This window comes from Gracilinanus agilis, chromosome 4 (genome assembly GCF_016433145.1).
Source record: "Gracilinanus agilis isolate LMUSP501 chromosome 4, AgileGrace, whole genome shotgun sequence".
Taxonomy (NCBI): Eukaryota; Metazoa; Chordata; class Mammalia; order Didelphimorphia; family Didelphidae; genus Gracilinanus; species Gracilinanus agilis.
In genome coordinates, this window is record NC_058133.1 from 413,261,258 (window position 1) to 413,281,462 (window position 20,205).

General features: G+C 35.6%; 2 protein-coding genes across 5 annotated transcripts in view; one reads left to right on the forward strand and one right to left on the reverse strand.

Moving 5' to 3' along the window:
• Window positions 1-4,322, reverse strand: part of RMND1 (required for meiotic nuclear division 1 homolog) — a 51,861-nt gene extending 47,539 nt beyond the window's left edge. The window contains exons 1-2 of one of the 3 annotated variants that reach the window (XM_044671691.1): window positions 3,735-4,116; window positions 2,122-2,259 (exon numbers count right to left, since the gene is read on the reverse strand). The gene's annotated coding sequence lies outside the window, so the exon portion shown is untranslated. Of the gene's footprint in view, window positions 1-2,121; window positions 2,260-3,734; window positions 4,117-4,276 lie in introns of those variants that run through there. The other 2 variants (XM_044671692.1, XM_044671690.1) reach the window with 2 other exon arrangements.
• On the forward strand, window positions 4,243-19,990 carry LOC123243663 (damage-control phosphatase ARMT1-like). Of its 2 annotated transcripts, XM_044671696.1 has the most exons (6): window positions 4,243-4,284; window positions 4,438-4,547; window positions 10,817-10,922; window positions 12,067-12,296; window positions 15,844-16,009; window positions 18,249-19,990. In XM_044671696.1, the coding sequence occupies exons 2-6, from the start codon at window positions 4,507-4,509 to the stop codon at window positions 19,011-19,013; spliced, it is 1,308 nt and encodes a 435-aa protein (XP_044527631.1). In that variant the 5' UTR covers window positions 4,243-4,284; window positions 4,438-4,506; the 3' UTR covers window positions 19,014-19,990. The 2 variants fall into 2 exon arrangements, with proteins under 2 accessions (XP_044527631.1, XP_044527630.1); XM_044671695.1 differs by lacking the exon at window positions 4,243-4,284 and having other exon boundaries at window positions 4,345-4,547.
• Window positions 19,991-20,205: the final 215 nt, after the last annotated feature.

A 20,205-nucleotide genomic window follows, 5' to 3' on the forward strand; every position in this document is an offset into this window, starting at 1 on the left:
GATAAGTCTCCGGGCACTTCACTTAATTAATTTTTCTTACTTAACTAGGCGTATACTTACCAAAACAAACTCATCAAGTATATGAATATAATCATAAAACACTTTTCACACAAATAAGATGAAATGCCAAATAATTGGAAAATATTAATTATTCATGGATAGGCCGAACCAAAATAATAAAAATGTCAATCCTACCTAAATTAATTTACCTATGCTGGGCCAATCAAATTACCCAAAAAATATTTCCTAGAACTAGAAAAAAAATAAAATTAATCTGGAAAAAAAAGCCAAGAATATCAAGGGAATTGATGGAAAAAAAAATACCAGCTGCACCAGATCTCAAACTATACTATAAAGTAATCATCAAAACAATCTGGTACTGGCTAAGAAATACAGTAGTGGATCAATGGAATTGATTAGGAAATCAACACATAGTAGTAAATAACCATAATAACCTAGTGTTTGATAAACCCAAAGATCAAATCTACTGGGGGAGGAACTCATTATTTGACAAAAAACAACTGGGAAAACTGGAAAACAATATGACAGAAACTAGACATAGACCAACATCTCAAGACTGTAGTGCAAATAGGGTGCATGTCAGCCCTGCAAAGCCTTACCACAGAGAATTTCTGACAGTTGATAAGGGTTTAGAATCTTGAGGAAGTTCATTTGACCCTGGAGACTTGTGGAGAGGAGCAGGGTCAATTTGAGCTTTCTTTGGATTGAAACCTAGCCTGTATTCTGCAGCTTTTCTCTTAAAAATTGTTAGCTTAACTATTTCCTTTGAATCTCCCTAACTTCCCTTATTCCCCATCTTCATTTTCCCTGCCTGATTTCTGTGAGGTGTTGAAAGGAGGGTAGATCGGAGTGTTAGTTTTAAACTTTATAGTTTAAATAGTCAAATAGGACTTATCCTTGTTACAAATTACCTATTGAATCATTGTATCCAACTTTCCTAACCCTATTGATTACAAAACCACTTGAGAGCTGAGTTAAGGCAGGTCCTTTCTCAGTTTCACGTTCCTGTCTCCCTCCCTCACCTGAAGCTTTCTCTAGGCTGCAGTTAGGGCTACCTTGTATCCTCTATCCTTTCCAATCAACCCTATAAATCAATAAACCCAGTTTGTCAAGTAATCAAACCTTAGCAAGTTCATTAGTTGATTGATGAGAGAGGGAGAAGGAGAGGAATAACATTCTCTCTAGGTTCAGAGGGATTGAAGGTGCCCATTTTGGAGGAAGTGCAATCTTAATACTTCTTCTGAACTCTTCCTTTGTAAACCTGAGAAACTGACTAGCAGCCCCTAGTCAGTTTCAAGCCATTCTTGGCTGGCCTTAACCTTTGTCTGTAGAAGTGCCCTTCCTACTTGAAGGGCTCAGTCTATTTCCCTTAAGTGTCTCTGTCTCAAGCCCGTGTCCCAGTCTGGGTCTCCCAGGCTGTAGCTGTTTGCCCAAAGTATCCCATCCTCTCCCTTGTAACTCTTTATACCTCCGTGTTTATATTCCCTAAACTCAGTTCATTCCCTTATTACTCCTACCACCTCAATTCACCACCTTTACCATTATACTATTCCTTAATCACTTTACTGCCTTAGGGATTCACAAACCCTACCCACAGTGCCTTATCCCCTATTCACTCTAACTTTAATCCCTTGCCCAGCCTTATCCTCTATTCCAACCATATCTCTGACTTAATTTCCCTACTACCTCTAGCCTATTCTTTTAATTACTTCCAGCCTTTGGTCTCATATCACCCCAGTGCCTCAGTCCCTTATTACATCTCCATATTACCCTACTACCATAATCCACTATATTACATTCCTGTAATATTTCCATATTACATTACACACCAAGATAAACTCAAAATAGGTATTTGATCTAGAAATAAAGGGGGGGTACCCTAAACAAATTAGAGGAACATGGAAAAGTTTACCTGTCAGACTTCCAGATAAAGAATTTATGATCTGAGACAAAGAACATTATGAAAAATGAAAAGGATTAAGTTTGATTATATTAACTTAAAATTGTTCTGTACAAACAAAACCAATACAACCAAGCTTAGAAGGGAAACAACAAAATTTTATGGCAAGTGTCTGTGACAAAGACCTAATTTTCCATTACCTATATAAAGAAGACACAAACCCTGTTGCTTGACATTTCAAATTCTTTACAATATGGCTCCAGTCTTATGTATCACTGTTTTCTTGAAATACCGTTCCAATGAATGTAGACTCTTACTTGGCATCAGTGAATCTGAAGCTGAAAGAAACCATAGGTATCATCTAACTCCTCATTTTAGAAATAAGGAAAATTTTAACTCACACTCAAATTCAGGTATATGCAATTGGCAATTGAAAAAAAGGCAGAAAAAATAGGTAAAATCAAAAAAATTTAATTACATGCTACAACTGCACCATTTTCCCAAGCACAGTAAAATGTCCTAGCAGTTTAATTATGCTCATTTTCATTCTGAGAAGCATGTGAATCATTATATTGCTTTGCCCCAAACATTAGCTCCTGCATCAGTCTTTGTCTGGAGTAACAAGTCATGTCCACATCAGAGCAGTGCTTTCTTGAATGCCATTTAGTTATTAATAATTGCCCCAAAGTATAAGAGTAGTGAACTTGGTAACTCTGGTAAGCCTAAGAAAAATGGTAAAGTGCCAAGGTATGTTGCATAAGAAATATTTATTAAATAACAGGGTTCAGTATTATGCTTAATTTTCAAAATATGAGAAGGGTCTAGTATGTTCCACATACTAGTCTAGTAAAAGGAGATCATATTGCAATTCTTTACTAATCTCTTCTCTCCACCAAACCCCAATTATCTGGTATTTACTTCTCTGTGTATATGCTATAACTTATTCATCAGTAGAAAAATATGTTTCTTGAGAGCAGGGATTGTTTGATTTTGTCTTCCTATGTTACCTTTCAAAATAATTTAATGTTTGTAGAGGTGTAAAATTAGTGCACTAAGGAATGAGCAATGGATTTGGTATCATAAAAAAGAACAGGAAATCTAGGGCAGTATGTTTTATTCAAGGTATTATGAGTTTCATTCTTTAAGATGTTATCACTTGCACCCAGACTTTCTCATGTAACTATTTCTGCACAGTGGAATAAGTGATGGATTTGGCATCATAAAAAGAAAAGAGCAAGAAACTTGGCTTGAAGACCTATAAGTTCAAATCCTTGTTCTGCTACCTACTTAAACTGCATTTGGGCTAGTCCCTTAACCTCTGAGTCTCAAGTTTTCTTATCTGTAAATGAGGAAAACTTGAAAAAAATACAACTTTATTTTCGCTAACCTTTAAATGAAACTTAGCACTGCCTTCTATTAAGAATAATAAAAAAACAAAAACCCAAAACACTGTTCTGAGAAAAGGTCTGAGGGCTTCACAAGGCTGCCAAAGGGATCCATGACATGTTAGCGGTTAATAATCTCCAATCTCATTTATAAAAGGAGCTGGATAAAGAAATGTCAAACTACTGCAGAATCTTTGCCAAGAAATTCAAATGGGGTCACAAAGGGTCGGACACGACTGAAACGATTCAATAACAACACTGTATAAGGGGACGATTCTACAGTGCAAATCTGAATCGCAGCTCTTCCACTTACTGGATGACCCTGGACAAGTCACTTAAATTTCCAGGACCTCAGTTCATCTGCAGAATAAAAGTTTGTTTGGACTAGAAGACCATAGGGTTCCCCACCCCCGCCGCCAAGATCCTACCTCTTATTTCTCGGAGCAGATCCGTCAATTCCACAGGCAAAGGAAAGTGTATGCTTATCTTTTTATCCCCTGGGGCTTCAGGGACATAAGTATAGGTATAAGACTGGTGGGATCAAGTAGGTCAGCAGAGGAGAGGGAAACCAAGGTGACCCGGGAGGCGGGGAAGAGGAGGCCAAACACCCCCAGTTGGAAGTAGGAGAGAAAAGACTTCTCCAATCCCAGGAGGAAGAGGAGGAGCTGGCTGGACATTGGAGGTTATTAACCTCCACTAAAGGGAGACAAGAATGCAATGCCAGCGGCTACAAACTTCTTTTGTTGCACAGCCAAGGTGACCTCCTAAACTTCCAACCCCAGGAACCGGACCCATTCCGCCTCCACCCCTGGCTCGGCCCGCAAGCGTTAACTTTTGCGCACGCGCAAACGTATGTCTCTACCCCCCCCCCCTCCCCGAGCGTGCTGCTCACATGACAACTCTCCCGTTTTTCTTTCCTCTCCCCCTCCCGCCCCACTCTCCGCGGGCTTTGATTGGGACCTGAGCCTACCATAGCAGGTCTTTGAGTGTCTCACAGTGGGATGTTGAATAAAGTTTGTTTTTTCAAAAAGAAGCAGGCAGTATGGATGTGGGCGGGGAGGAGGCGGGGTTTGGCCAACCGGCTTTGGTGACGTATTACCTACTCATCGCCTTTCCTTCTCTTTCCTTAAGAGAATTCCTTTACTTTCTGTGGCCCGGGGAGAAGCTGGAGAAGCTGAGGCTTGAACCTTATGAACCACGATGGATGTGCTTCCTGTTCGGATGACGGCCCAGGAGGAAGGGTTTGTTTTGCTTTCTTTTTTTTTTCAGTCTCCCACTCCCCATCCTTGCCCGAAAATAGTCTCAGGATCCTGGACCCGATGCAGAGCTGGTCCAATAACGGAAGTAATGAAGCGCGAGGTGCACGGTGTGCTGTGCTAGCGGAGCCTGGCGCTGGGGAGTTAGAGGTCTCCCTCTCGGAAAGGGAAAGAGAAGAGGAGTAAAGGAAGGGATCCTCCTCTGCTGGTCTGGCCGCCAGTCCGTCACTGCACCCCATGCTCAACTGTGTCGCCTGCGTGTGGTGGGCGCTTCCCTTCTTGATTCTATCTGGACTTGGGTGGGCCGCTAATTTTTTTCCCGGGAATGAGACCGGGAGTCCTCTCCTTCTCCCTCCCAGGGAAGAGGCCCTCGATGCAAACGCAAGATGCCCTGGAAGCTTGGTTAAAATTGACCGTTGCCCTGAACGTTGTCTTCCCTTCCCTCTTTACTCTAACTTCCAGTGACCCGTTATGAAGTAACTAAATGTTGATGTACCAGTAAAATGTGGATTAAGAAACCTGAGTTGTTTTCAATGAGTCTTTAGAAAAAGTTTTCATTTTCTTTCATGTCATTTCTCTGCCTGACCACCCCACGCACCCGTTCTCATGTCCTGGTGTAGATTGCTCAAGAACTCTTTATCTTTTTAGGAGATGACTACTTTTCTTCACCTAAGGTGAACTTTTAACAGCTGTTAAATGTGATGAGCTAAATTTAGGAATTCTAGGATCTAATTCTATTTGTGCCATTCAAAGAATGTGCTACCCTGGTAAATGTTTAATAACCGGCTCATTGAAGGATAAAAGTGCCTATGATAGGTTTTTAAAATTCTGCATTATTAGTATTTTCTCCTTCACTTAAGAAAGATAATCAACAAAACAGCAAACTGAATCCTGATTTGTACCTTTGCCAACTTGCTTAACAAAATGTAGCTAGTATGAACCCTCCCATATTTTTTATGTAAGTATTTTGAGAATTCAGTTTTTTTTTCTTTCAGGAGAACACTTTCCTGAAGTCCTTTCCATTAGTAGAAATTTCTAAGTTCATACAAGGTGCGAAATAGGGGAAAGAAAATTAAGGGAAGGAAAATTAAAGTAAAATTTAGGAGATTAGGTTTCTGTTTTGAGTGGGGTGCAGTTATGTGACTTAAGACACATCACAAACTAATCAACTCAGTCTTGATTCCTGGTACGTCTGCCTGCCTCAAGCTTTACTCAGTCCATCTTCCTGAAAACCTCCAAAGTGGCTCTATGCCTGTGGGATCAAATATAAAAAACTGTGGGGTTTTTTGAAGGTGCCCTCCTCCCTACTTTTTTTTAAACCTTTACCTCATGTCTTAGAATGCATACTAAGTATCTGTTCTAAGGCAGAAGAGATTGGGATTTAGTGATTTGTCCAGGGTCACACAGCTAGGAAGTGTCTGAGGTCATATTTGAAACTAGGTCCTTGATCTCCAGGCCTGGATCTCTAGCTTCTGAGCCACCTAGCTGCCCTTGTTCAAAGCAGTTCTTAACCCACTACTCCCAATCTCCTTACTTTTCAGTCCTAAACATAGACTGACTTTTAGACACTACCATCTTCTTATGCTTTCTGGAATGCTCTCCCTCCTCACTTCTGCTTACTGTTTTACTTGGTTTCCCAAGTAAAATCCCATCTTCCACAGAAATCCTTTCTCAACTCTTTAATTCTAGTGTCTTGCCTATTTTAATTATTTCCTATTTAATGTGTGTGTATATATATATATATATATATATATATATATATATATCTTGTTTGTATGTGTTTGTTTGCTGCTTGTCTCCTTAGATTGTGATTTTGAGGGCAAGGATGAACTTTTGCCTCTTTATATACCCATTGCTTAGCACAGTGCTTGGTATATACATGGTGCTTAATAAATATTTTTTGACTGACAAACTCTGGACCTCAGTTTGAAGATGAGAGGAATAGGTTAAATAATTTCTAAAGTTCCTTATAGCTATTCAATTATGTTAATGCAAAAATAATGGTAAACATTTATATGTCTTCAGATTTTGCAAAGCATAAAAAAAGTATATTATTTGATTCTGTTTTCTCTGAAAAGTTGGATCAGTCATATGCTTTTGTATAATAACTCTTTACCTTTTAAAATAAAAGTTTTCCTTTAAATTCTTTTCAGAGCTATGAAGAAGTTCTATATTTAATAATATTGTAGATGTAGATCTGGAAGTTGGTCTCAGGACATGATGTTAAAATGATTTGCTTGAGGTTAGATGAGTGGGTCTTACTGTCAAAAATCTCATGAGAGACCAGAGATCTAACACTGAAAGTATTCTGTCTCCCTCATCAAAACACAAAAGTCTATGATCTAAACTCTTCAATAATGAATATTCCTTGATATTTAAGAATAATGATTCACAATTACAAAGCTCTTTAAAGTTAACAGAGCAATTTCTTTACAAAAATTCTGTGAGGTAGGGTAAGTAATTATTCCATTTTTAATCAGGCTCAGAGAAGATATTAGTCACAAAGTTCAGATTTGAACCTAGGTTTTTCAATTTCAGATTTCAACTTTTTTATGCTGTACCATAGCCTTAAATCTAGTCTTCCCTATACACGTAGTCTAACAAAATATTTGAGGAAAATTAATTTTAATGTTGTATAATTTGACTTAATATTAATTTTATAATATTCCTTTATTTGAAATCCACGCTTTTTAGATTAGCTCTAATAATAAAATAACCACTTCCACTATCTTCCAAAGACTGGTCTGGGCCTCTCTTTACCCTCTAAACAGAAACCTGCAAGAAATAAATCTCTAGGCCATAATTCTGAGCTGAAACTGAATTTATTTGTGGTAATACAGTCAATGGCCTCATCATATTCAGTCTGTGATGAAAGACATCTTTTGGATGTTCACTGTTATTTTAATAGGATTTTTACAGTGGATATAGACTGATTAACAGAATCAGAAGTTCAGGGCAGGTTAGTGAATAGTTGCAAAATTGCAGTACAAATTCCATGTATTTTACTGATCCTGTAACTAATAGTGTCCGACAAAGATTCTAGGAAGAGACTTAAAGATAGCTGAGCATTCTGGTACTGACATAAAAGCAAATACTGACTTTCTATGATTGTTATCTTTATCAGCAATCAAGATTCAATCAAGCCATGTACTTAACATTTTAGGATTGATAGAGGAGCTCTTAAGCTAACTTCCTCCATACCTTATCAAAGTTAACTACTGGGACTAACTTTTCTAGCATCCTAGTTAGTTCTGAGATGACTTATAATAAATGAGTATAGAAGCAATAAATACAATTTTGTTTTTTTCAAACCAACCTGAATTCTTCCATGTGTCAAAGTGGAATCTAGAAGCCCTAGGTTTGACCTTGTCACATGAGAGTTTCTTTCTCCCTGAGGGAAAATCCAATTTCACTAGTCTCAGACTAACAATAGACCTTGTCTCCATGTTCCCCTAGAAAGATATTTCAGCTTTCCAACTTTAATGGCTCCTTGGAATTGTCCAATCTAGAGCTGATGGCATTCCTAGGGGTTAATGACCAGAGCAACCAGAGTTCAATCCTTGGACTTTGCGTGGGCATGTCTAATTTCGCACTGTACCCCTTTCCTTAATTAAAGAGTTGTTTTTCTGACTAATAGTTCTCTCTCTTTTTTTTTCCAGTTAACACATGCTAATGGAAGTAATGTTTGTACCCTTGCTTTCTAATCAAAGTTGGGGATGACTTGCTTTACAAAGGGGAATGAATCTAAGCCAGGGAGGTCCTGTTTAGGTTGACTTTTTCCTAGTCTAGATTGTTTTGGAGTCAGCTTGGATTTCATAAGTACGCCACATTGTCCAGCTACTCTCCTTCTCCCGACAATGAAATATTTGGGAGAAGTCTATAGCCCACCTCAATAAATGTCCACCAATCACAATAGCCTTTCACTTGTCAGGGGAAGTATCAGTGATGTACTATAAGAAGAAAGACACCTGGATTTAAGGGGACAGGGCCTGGGATACTCAAATGAAGTCTTTGGTCACCAAGAGGTCACTGACTACAGTTCATTGGTGATTTGCTGAACTCTTATCTAGACAAATTTAATGGTGTCAATTGATTCAAATAGAGTTAGACATGGTGATATAGTTGAGGTAAAAGTGGTTTGTTGTCCCTACCCACTCAAATTATTTTTGTATCTTTTTCCATTTCCCCCACTTTATTTTGTCATGAATTACTTTTATTGAAAGTTTGTATCAATTAGCAAATATTAAATACATGCTTTAGATCAGGAATTTTCAGAGGGCATTGTGGTTACAAAGACAAAAATAATCCCTGTCCAAAATTTCCATTTTATCTATTGGAAGAAGCATATTTAGACTTTTTTTAAGCCTATACTTTCCATCGTAAGTCTCAAAACTGTATTGTTTTCAAGTCAGAAGAGTGGTAAAAACTACATAATGGAGTTATGTGACTTACCCAGGATCATTCAGGAAGTGTCTGAGGTCAGATTGGAACCCAGAACCTCTTATCTCTAGACTTGGCCCTCAATCCACTGAACCACTCATGCCCTCTATATTCTTTAAGATAAAGACTATCACAACCTATCAATTATTTTGTTCATATGTATGTTTTGCTTCTGGTAAGCCCTTTGAGGGCAGTAACTTTAATTTTTGTTTATATCCCCAGCATTTAGCACTATCCCTTGTCAGCCTCTTGATCTTGAAGTAACATATTCAAATGAGTCAAATTAGCATATGCTTTGATGCTTAGGGATTTTAATGCAAAAGAGAGAAAGTTGAATTAGAGTGAAATATTTGGGAAAGTGTGGTTTAAGAAGAAGGAATGAGGGGGCAGCTAGGTGGCTCAGTGGATTGAGATCCAGGTCCTGGGTTCAAATGTAACCTCAGATACTTCCTAACTGTGTGACCCTGGGCAAATCATTTATCCCCATTGCCATTCTTCTGCCTTGGAACCAATACACAATATTGATTCTAAGATGGAAGGGTAAGGGTTTAAAAAAAGAAGGAATGAAACAGGCCAAAAGTTTTTATATTATTCAGCAGACCCATTCCTCCAAAAAAAATGTGAAAGTTATTCTTTAGTAAGCTCTCTGGGTACAGTCAGATCTTTGACTCATCAGACCTACGTTCAGAATTAGTAGAGAACAGGATGAAAGAATGAGGAAAAAAATGTTTATAATTAATACAGTCCTGAATCTTTTAAATGAGTCAAAAGAAATGGAAATGGGATAAAACAAAAGACTAAGTAGAGTTTTCAAGAAAAGTGTCACTAAAGTGGGTAGATGAGTGGCAGGTCAGGGAGGATAGTCATAGATATAAATTTCTACTGGAGATATTAATAGAATCTTAAATGTTGAATGAGGGTTGCAGAGCCAAGATTTTAGAAGTTGCAATATGGAATAAGAATTGTGCCAATTCTGTCTGGGGTAAGGGATGGAGAAGTAGAAGATGGAGCAGCTAGCATTAGAGTACCAGAGATCCTGAATCTTTGAGAAAACCAGGTTTCAGTTAATTCAAGGAACATAAGAAGATATTGAGCATAAATGGGTGGGCCAGAGGGCATATAGAAAAGAGCTAGAAAAGGAATAAGAATGTGTAGGTTTTAGGGGTAGGGCATTAGGGCTAGGTAAACAGAAAGGTAAGGATTGGGACTTGGGGGGGAGCCAGTATATAGAAGGATAAATTTATTGTTAGCTCATTATCTCCATATAAGGAGTAAGGTTGAAGAGAAACCCAGACTAGTCTTTGGGAGATAGAAGTGGTTATTTTATTATTTGAACTAAACTGAAAAGTGAGGATTTCAAATAAAGAAGGGAATATTATAAAAAATTTATAATAATAGTCAATTAATAGTCAAATGACCCTTACCTTCCATCTTAGAATCAATACTGTGTATTGGTACTATGGCAGAATAGCAGTAAGGGCTAGGCAGTGAGGGTTCAGTGACTCACACGGTTAAGTGTCTGAGGCTAGATTGATTATAAACTCTTAAAGAATTTTAAAAATTTAAATACTTTTATCCCTGTTACCTTTTACATAATGTACATTTGAATGTTTGCTAGAATAAATTGAGTAGCATACCATTTAAGTCTTATGTTTTGCTATATTTCAATACATTGACATCCTAATAATATAGCATATATATGAAAAGTAATTGTGAAGAGGAAATATATTTTGTAACTGAAGGGATACCAGATCTATTACTGTAATTTTTTATTTTCCCTAATATACTAATTTGTATTGCTTTTCTTGTTTTAGATCTTTCTCACATATATCAATGAAAGAGCGAATACCAGGAATCATAAAAAAGGCTATGGTTTCACTGGATGAATATCAAAGTGAATTCACTAAGGTGCATGGAGAGGTAAAGGTTATATGTTTAATAATTATCTTTTGATTAGCCACTAAACGGGAAACTAGTAAATGTTACTAAATAAGTCTTTTGACTTCATTCTTCTATTTTAATAACAGTTAGTACAAATGATAGTTTCCACAATGGTACCACACAAAAGCCTATTTAATCTGTAATTTAGCTATATTATAACTCTTAGTATTGTCTTCTAAGTAGTGGGAACGACCTACTATCTCTTTTATGTCCTCCCTTTCTCAGTATTTTCTTAGGCCTCAGCTGGCAAAGTGGCATTAAGCTGGTGGGACCAGGCTAGGAATCTGGGAGAGGCTCTTTGGCTCCCATCCCTTTCTGAACTTAAGCCCACTCCTGGTCTGGCTTTAATTTGTCTGGCCTGACCATGTGGTTAGCCAGACCTCCTTGCCTTGCTTGTGAAATGGGCTAGGGCCCATGGGAATGTAGAACCTGATAAAGTTGGAGACTTTGGGTAGTTAGTCTGGTAACTTTCTCTTTCTTTCTTCTCTCTTTTTTTCTCTTTACTAATAAATAAAAAAGTACAAAGTCTCTAAGACTATTAATTTTATTTACTATAGTATTGCATTTTGGCCTCTAATTTCTTGAATTTATGGTCCTATATAAAATGTAGGTTATTGTGATTCTAAATCTCCCTAGGTATTTTTACCTTATTTCATTCTTCTAAGACTATAGTTGCTAATATTGTAGTTTTATTTTCTTAAAATAATTTCACATTGCTTTATATAGTTTCTATTAATTGCATTTTGTTCTCTTTTCTCCTTGTAAATTTTTTCTGTTAATCTTCTAGTGATTTTTTTCTAATTATTTTGTCACATGTCATTGTTTTTAGATGGGGCAGGGGGACTGGGCAGAATTCACTATGTTAATTACTACCATTTGGTACTGAGTTTTACTGAAGTATAGTATATTTATGTATGCCTATATGAGATTTACTTACATAGGAAATAATTTGGAACTTCAGGATTTTAGATTGGAACATGATTCATTCCAAACTGCTTTTGTTGCTATAAAATCCAGGACTCCTGAAAGGCATTTTTGTTCTTTGAGCTTTTGATGCCTAAAAAATATAATTTATGATGAATACAATTTGTGAAAGCTATTTCTTATTCTTTTTTTTCCCCAGAAAGGCACTAAAGCAAAAGAGAAAGCTTACTCACTTCTTAATGATTTACTAGAGCAACTAAATAGTGATCAGCCCTTTAAGCCTTTGACTGATAATTATGTAGATACTGATATATGGAACCAATACCTGGAAAATCATGAAAATAATGAAAATATAAGCTGGTTTCGGGCTCCCTGGTTATATGCAGAATGTTATATGTACCGAAGAATTCATGAAGCATTAATGCTAAGGTAAATATCTTGTCAAATCCTATTACTTATATGCTTAGAAGTGTTTTAAGAAACCGTTTTGTTTTATATTCTAAGTCAGAGCAGGGTAGAATAAAGGGATCTGATCTTGAAGCCAGAAAGACTCAGATTCAAATCTTCTGTCTAACACATATTGTTTGTGTATCCCTGGGCAACTTAATTCCTCAGTGTTCTTGGTAAATCTCTAAGAATTATAAGTTGTAGAGAAAGTATGAAACTATACTGGTAGAGGAATTTCATTCAGGTCTTTTAAAATTATGTAAGAGTTATAAAAGCTAGCTAGTTAGATTATACCAGTAAAAATAAGTGATTTCAGAAACTTTTACTTCTTCAAAGTTATTTTATAAATGTTATTAGTTGTGTTAGGTTTTGTTGAAGTGTACATACTTCTGTAAAAAGTTGCCTGGCATTCTATTTAAAAATTTTTTTTAAATTGATTGTTTTGCCATATATTACAGATTTATTTTCTCACAAAGTCCAAATTCATAGCTTTTGACCAAATGTTGTGTAAGACTTAAGAGTATAAACATAATCTGACCTTTAAAACAGTAAGCTTTCTAAAGATAAAAGATAACATAACAGCATTCTTTTCATAAAAGAAGACATCAGAATAGTACATCACCATCTCATTTTCATTGAACTGTTTAAAATTGAGCCAGTCAAAAAAAGAAATATTAAAAGTCATGTCATCATTCACATTTGTTCATTTTCCCCATTCTTAACATCCTGGTTCAAACCCTACTCTTGCTTCTTCTCTTTACCCTTCTAATTCATCTTCAGGCTGGCTGATCATTTCTTTTGCCTCCTGAATGAAATTCTTTTGCTTAGCTTCCATATGCTCTCCTGTAAACTAGAACACCTGTTCCTTTGGAACCTTAGCCCAAAGGACTTTCTAAGAAGTACTCTGCCTGTAGCCAAACTGGACACCTCACTGTACTCTCCTCTGGGCCTTTATCTCATGCTGTTGCTATGGTTTGGAATGTCCTTCTTCAACAGTGCTTGTTCTTCATGTTGTAAAGAAGAGTTCAGGTGCCAGTTTCTCAAGTAAAGTCTGTCTGATCCTTCTGGGTTTTGATTTCCTTTACCTTCATGCTTCACATAACTTCTTGGTTCATAACTCTGTAGTTATGTCATTTGTTTTAGCTCTGTTGTATTATCCTTTTACTAAAATACAAGTTCTTTGAAAATAGGGACTATACATTAATTCTGTGTTGTATCTCCACTGCCAACCATAGCACAGCCACAGCATATAGGAGACCCACAATAAACAAATATAGCATTTATGTAATGCTTTTCTGTTGTAGAGTGCTATTTAAAAGATCTTGGACATTGAATAAAGTCTATCCTTGCTTCTTAACTATTGAATTTTGTGACTGTAATTAATTTGTTCCTTAGCTTTCCACATTACATTTTTCCAAATTTCCACATAAATGCTAGTTTTGTTAGATACATAATATAATTGACATGATAATATGAAATGTTGGATGAACGTGTAAAAAAATGAAGCAACCTAGAGTGATTGATTCAAAGCTTAGATAGAATGGATTGAAGCTTTTATATTAATAGTCAAATAGCTCATTTGGATTCTCAGAAATTTTGTAGGAAAGAGCACAAGAACAATATAAGGGATTCTGAATATGAATTCATGGTAGTTGCTTTCATTTCTGTTATCAAACCAAAGCTATTAATTCACTGTAAAAGAAACTGTAACATAGCCTATGGTACAGGATACCCTTCCCTAATGATTAGGGTTTAAGTTTCAAAGGGACTATTTCTTTGGAGTCAATAGTTAGTGAAGAGTTAGGAGTTCAGTGGTCTAAGAATAGGCTTTTTATATTTTGACCCCAGTGATGGGCAAACTTTTTAAAGAGGAGGCCAAAGGAAAGGAAATGCTCATCTGTCAGTCTGTTTCTAAGGCAGCTCTTTTGAAGTTTCGTTGTATTGTACCCTACCCATTGTATTTGTCAGATAAGGAATCTTGTCACTGCCGGATAGAACATTTCAGGGGGCCTCATCTGGCCTGCAGGGCCATAGTTTGCCCATCACCGGCCTACCATTCAGGGGGGAGGACCTCGCTGTCTTTTAACATTTCCTCAGATCCTAATGGCCCAATATTAATTATATAACAGGTGACTTATATGTAAATCAGAGGTAAGAATTGATCTTTTTTTTAGTCATTTATGAAGTTTAATGTAAGAAGTGTACTTTTCAAACCATGCAAAGTGACAATAGAGCAATGTCGTTTAGAATTACATAGGAAGTAATGATTTTTTGATTTATTCATTACTGTTAAATGAAACTCATCTTGTTTTTAATATGAGGTATGACTAAACTAATGATACTTATTTTTAAACAAATAGGATGAAAGTTAAACATGTAAATAGATGTTTTTCTTCAGAGTCACATTGGGAATTAATATGCTTATTCCAGTCATACTGTCATCACCAAAAACATTTTGGAATTCCTCTTTTGGAATTACTTTCAGAACTAGCTTATGAACCATACAAAGAATGTCTCACTGTCTTATGGTCATACCTCATTTTTGAATCAAGCTGGTATTGCCAGTTTGATCCAACCCACCTTATTTGCCAGATTTAGCTCCAAAGGATTTTGACTATTTCCAAATGTCAAATCCACCATCAAAAGAAGATACACCATCTCTGAAAATATTTGAAAGATCATGCTGCAGACCCTGAAGACATTTCTAAAAGAGGAAGTATAAAAATATTTCAAGCAATGTTATCATCACTGGAATAAGACTATTTCCTCCTAATCTGATTACTTTTAAGAGGAAAACACTCGTTTGGTTATACAAATTCAGGTGTGTTTTTAAAAATCACATCGTTACTTCTTGTCAAAACTTAACATAACCCCGAAATCTTTTGTATTTGACTTAGAAATGAGTCATTTTTAGCTTTCTATTTTTCTTTGGTTTTCTTTCTATGTTTTCTTTGGTTAACGTTCTGATTTCTCCATATTCTCTTACTATGTGTTGGTCAGGCAACAGAATGAGGTGGTCCATGAAAATAATTGATGTCAAGTATGGGGATGAGGAGATGGGAGAAACCAGTTTGGAATTTAAAATTTTCCAAAGATCTGTACATAGGTAACAAAACTTGACTTTATAATGAAGTCAAGACAGGTAGGTGGCTGAATAGATAAGGTACTGGATTTGGACTCAGGAAGACTTGAGTTTGAACCCCACCCCAGAAGACTTATTAGCTTTCTGACACTGAGCAAGGCAATTAACCTCTTTCTGCCTCAGTTTCCTCATGTACAAAATGAGAATAATAGTACCTACTTCACACAGTTTTCATGAGGATAATTGAGAGAATATAATTAAAGTACTTTGGAAACCTCAAAGTGCTATTTTAAGTGTTTGTTTTTGATATTAGAGTAGCAGCTTTATGCTTCTCAGCCTTTACCATAATTTGTAAATAGATTATTGAATTACTAAGATAATATTAACAACTATTTAAAGTATAGCATCATGATTTTTTAAAATTTCTTGTTTCTTTTGTCCTATTAGTTCACCAATCAGTAACTTTGATGTATTTAAAGATTTAAAATGCCAAGCTTTCCTTGAATCTCAGGAACCTGTTATTATTTTATGTAATTACCTACAAGAGTTAAAAAGAAAGATTGAAACCCTAAATGAAAATGACCTGAAACAGGAGTTTTTAAGATTGTTACAGGTAAATGTTACAGTATTTTTCTGTTTGTATGTATGTTTGTGTGTATGTATAATTTAAATTAAAAGGTTAATTATTTTCTAAAACTTTCATGGATTTTTTATTCACATTTGCCAGGTCATTTAAGGCCAATCATACATATATTTACAATGGGCTTAAAAATAATGTTTTTTACAGATTAAAATTTATTTTAAAGCTTGGAAGTAGATTTCAAGATCAACATAAAATTTATTCTTTTAGCTAGAGATCCATGCTAATAGCATAGCTTTAATACTTTAAAATTATTCCTAAATATAGATAAAGTTTGAACAGTCAATTCATTAGATGCTTCCTTCACCCTATGAAAAACACTATGCCTTAAAAAATTTTTTTTGCCTATCATCCTCTTTTACCTTTTTCTCACTTAAAACACAATTAAAAAACAAAAACAACCACCAACCCTTACTTTCTACCTTAGAATCAATACTGTGTATTGGTTCCAAGGCAGAAGAGTGGTAAGGGCTAGGCATGTAGGTTAAATGGCTTGTCTAGGGTCAAACAACTAGGAAATGTCTGAGGCCAGTTTTGAACCCAGGACCTCTTGCCTCTAGACCTGGCTCTCAATCCACTGAGCCACTTAGTTGCCCCGTTTAAACCTTATTAATGTTTTTACTATCTTCTGAGAACTTTTTGAAAGAAGTGCTTTTGTCCATTGGGGTAGAATGTGGACTTCAGAGGCCAAGGAGCAAAAAAAATTGAAAGCACAGAATATTTGGAAGAAGAACCAGATCAACAGGAGGCAAAAACTTAAGGATATGAATATGAAGCAGAGGATTTTTTTCAAGTCAAAATTTGTTGAGCATCTTCCTTTCTAATATTGCTAAATGAATTATGTAGATAGTAATTTAAGAATATGAATCTTGGGGGCATCTGGGTGGCTCAATGGATTGAGAGCCAGGCCCACAGATGGGATGTCCTCTGGCCTCAGATACTTCCTAGCCGTGTGACCCTGGGCAAGTCACTTAATCTCCATTGCCTAGCTCTTACCACTTTTCTGCCTCAGGACCAATACACAGTATTGATTCCAAGACAGAAAATAAGAGTTTAAAAAAAAAAAGTGTCTTAAGGCCAAATTTGCACCCAGGTCCTCCTGGCTCTAGGCCTGCAGCTCTTTTCAACTATGTTACTTGGCTGTCCCACTCATGGCTTTCATTATTAATGAACTTAAAATCCTTATCACTTTTTGCTTAAGTTTTTATATCATAATCAAAAGAAGAAAAGCCATTTACCTTTTATTAATAAAAATCAGTAGTATTTGAGTTGTAGTTTTTTGAAAAGATATATGTAGGGGGCAGCTGGGTAGCTCAATGGATTGAGAGTCAGGCCTAGAGACAGGAGGTCCTAGGTTCAAATCTGGCCTCAGACACTTTCTGGCTGTGTGACCCTGGGCAAGTCACTTGACCCCCTTTGCCTACCCTTTCCACTCTGCTAACTAGGAGCCAATACACAGAAGTTAAGGGTTTAAAATAAAAAAAAAATTAAAAAAAAAAAAGATATATGTACTAGAAGTTCAGCTTCGTATATTTTCCAATCCTCTTTCCAACAAAAAATTTCACCTATGTAGCCTAAGCGAGTTTTGCTTTGGAGGTAGAAAGTTTGATTCTGTATATTGCAGACCTTTGTTTTCATACATATCCTATATTTGATATGATAAAACTCTAGTTACTGTGTTTTGTAAACTACTAAATTCTGGGTATGTGAGTGAGTGAATCTATGAAATTAAGATAACCCGTCAATCAGTTAGCAATGAATAGAAATATTTTTAAAATAACATTTTAAACAAATATTAGGAAAATAGAGTTCATCTTTTTTCTTTATTAACTCAAGTTAAGTTGTACTATTTGAAGTCTTTTAACATGCCTGGGATTTCTTTCTATTCAGTATCTTAACAACTGCTCAGTTAACAGTATGGTAAAATTTTTTCTTTTCCATAGACTGCAGTGCATTGACTGGCTGAATTTTTCACTTTTGAGTCTGTTGTTTTTCTATCTGGTTCAAAAGGAAAAAATCCATCAGTCAAACAGAAATACTGCCTTTAGTATAGGAAAATGATTTTTCATATAAAGATTAGTATCACCTTTGAATTGTAAGAACAGACAGTTTTAAATGGAAATTGCTCATTACTTTTGCCACTAACAATATAGTCTTTGAAGTATTTCAGTTGTATATGGATAATGAATAGTAATTTTGTACTTTCTTTCAGATTTCTTTGTGGGGAAATAAGTGTGATCTGTCACTTTCAGGTGGTCGTAGCAGCGCTCAGTTCATTACTCCAATGTCAGTTGTGGAGAAATTGAAATCTTTCATTATAGTGAATCATATGGATTCCGTTTGGTCAGTACTTATAACGAGAAAGAAAAATCAGGAGAAAATTTCTACTAGAGTGGATTTTATCCTGGATAATTCGGGATTTGAACTTTATACAGATTTGGTAATGGCAGACTTCATGATAAAAGCTAAACTGGCTTCTGAGATCTATTTTCATGGAAAAAGCATTCCCTGGTTTGTTTCAGATACTGGTAAAAACGACCTCAATTGGTTAATTGATGAATTAAAAAAGTCTCGCACCAGTTGCATGTCCAAGTGTGGGAGTGCCTGGGAAGAGTTTTTTCAGAATCATACATGGAATTATCGAGATCATATGTTTTGGACTCTACCTCATGAGTATAGTGCTATGTCTCAGGTTGCTCCTGACTTGTATGCTGATCTACAAAAGTCAAATTTAATTCTTTTCAAAGGTGACTTGAACTATAGGAAATTGTTAGGAGACAGAAAATGGACGTTTACAGTTCCATTTCATGAGGCTTTGAATGGCTTCCATCCTGCACCTCTCTGCAGCATAAGAACAATAAAAGCTGAAATTCAAGTTGGTCTGGCACCTGGGCAAGGGGAAAGTATTGCAGTTTCTGAACCTACATGGATGATCATTGGAAAATATGGTATATTTCAATTTGATGGGCCTCTTTAATTTGGCTTGGGGACCTTTTTAAGTTTTTCACATGCACATTTCCTCCCTGGAAAAATATTTAAAAATTTTAATTAGTTTAATTTCTTTTTTGATTTACTTTTTAAATTTTAGTTATTTTATAGAGATTTTACACTTTCAGTATCAGTATATTGTACAAATGTACTGGTTACTGATTAAGCATCTTTAGGTTCGGTTGCTTAAAAACATTTTCTTAAGACATTTCATTTCTAATTCATTGAAATTTTATGTCTGTCCAGTATTTCAAGTGGTTTCTACAAACTACTGAGATAAATGCAAAAAGTTCATTTTGCTTTTATGGTTAATTAAATTTGTATTTGTATTTTTGCCATTTGAAAGTATAGGCTACATGGATTTAATATTTGCAACACAAGTCTTATGGTTGCTTAAATTTTGATTTACCTTTAGGAGAAGAAATTTCTTCTGTGATATTTGAGCCACCAGGAAGTAGAAAATTGATGTTATTTGTAGTTCTGAGGAATTGCCTTTTGCATTTAAATTTCTTAATGAGAGTTGCCGGAATTCATATGTATTTTGTATTCCTATTCATGCATTTACTGTTTTGACAGAAGTTTAACTTAAATAAAAATCTCCAAAAACAAACAGACCAAAAGAATGTGATATCTTTTTCATTATTATGAATTATATCCATAGAACTCAAAGATGTTTTGATCAGTTTGTCTTTAGAAATGAACAAATTCCTTTTGGAATTTTTATGTTTTAACTGCTTTCGAGATGTGAGGTTTATAATAGACTATGCCCTTGACTGAAAAAACCATTTATTCTCATGCTTTAAATTTAGAAGAATGTCTTTCCACAATGAACCTTTGAATCTGAATTATTTAGAAAAATTTAAAAATTATTTTAGAATTGTTTTACTTTACTACTTTGGTTTGAAAAAAATAATGGAATATGTTTTCTGGGGCAATGCTAATAAAGTGAACTGTGTTAAAGTTTAATTGGTTTTGTTTTCCATCCCAGAGTGATGCATTAGTAACAAAAAATCAGCCATTATATGATGCGACACAAAAAAACATACATATCTTGGCCATATTTGAAGATATATATTTCTAGAATTACAATCTGTAATTCTATTGAGTTCTTGTCTTTTTAAAGTTATCTTCCTTCATATTATTGTAGTCGTATAACTCATCATTCAGACTCTTCCTCCTTT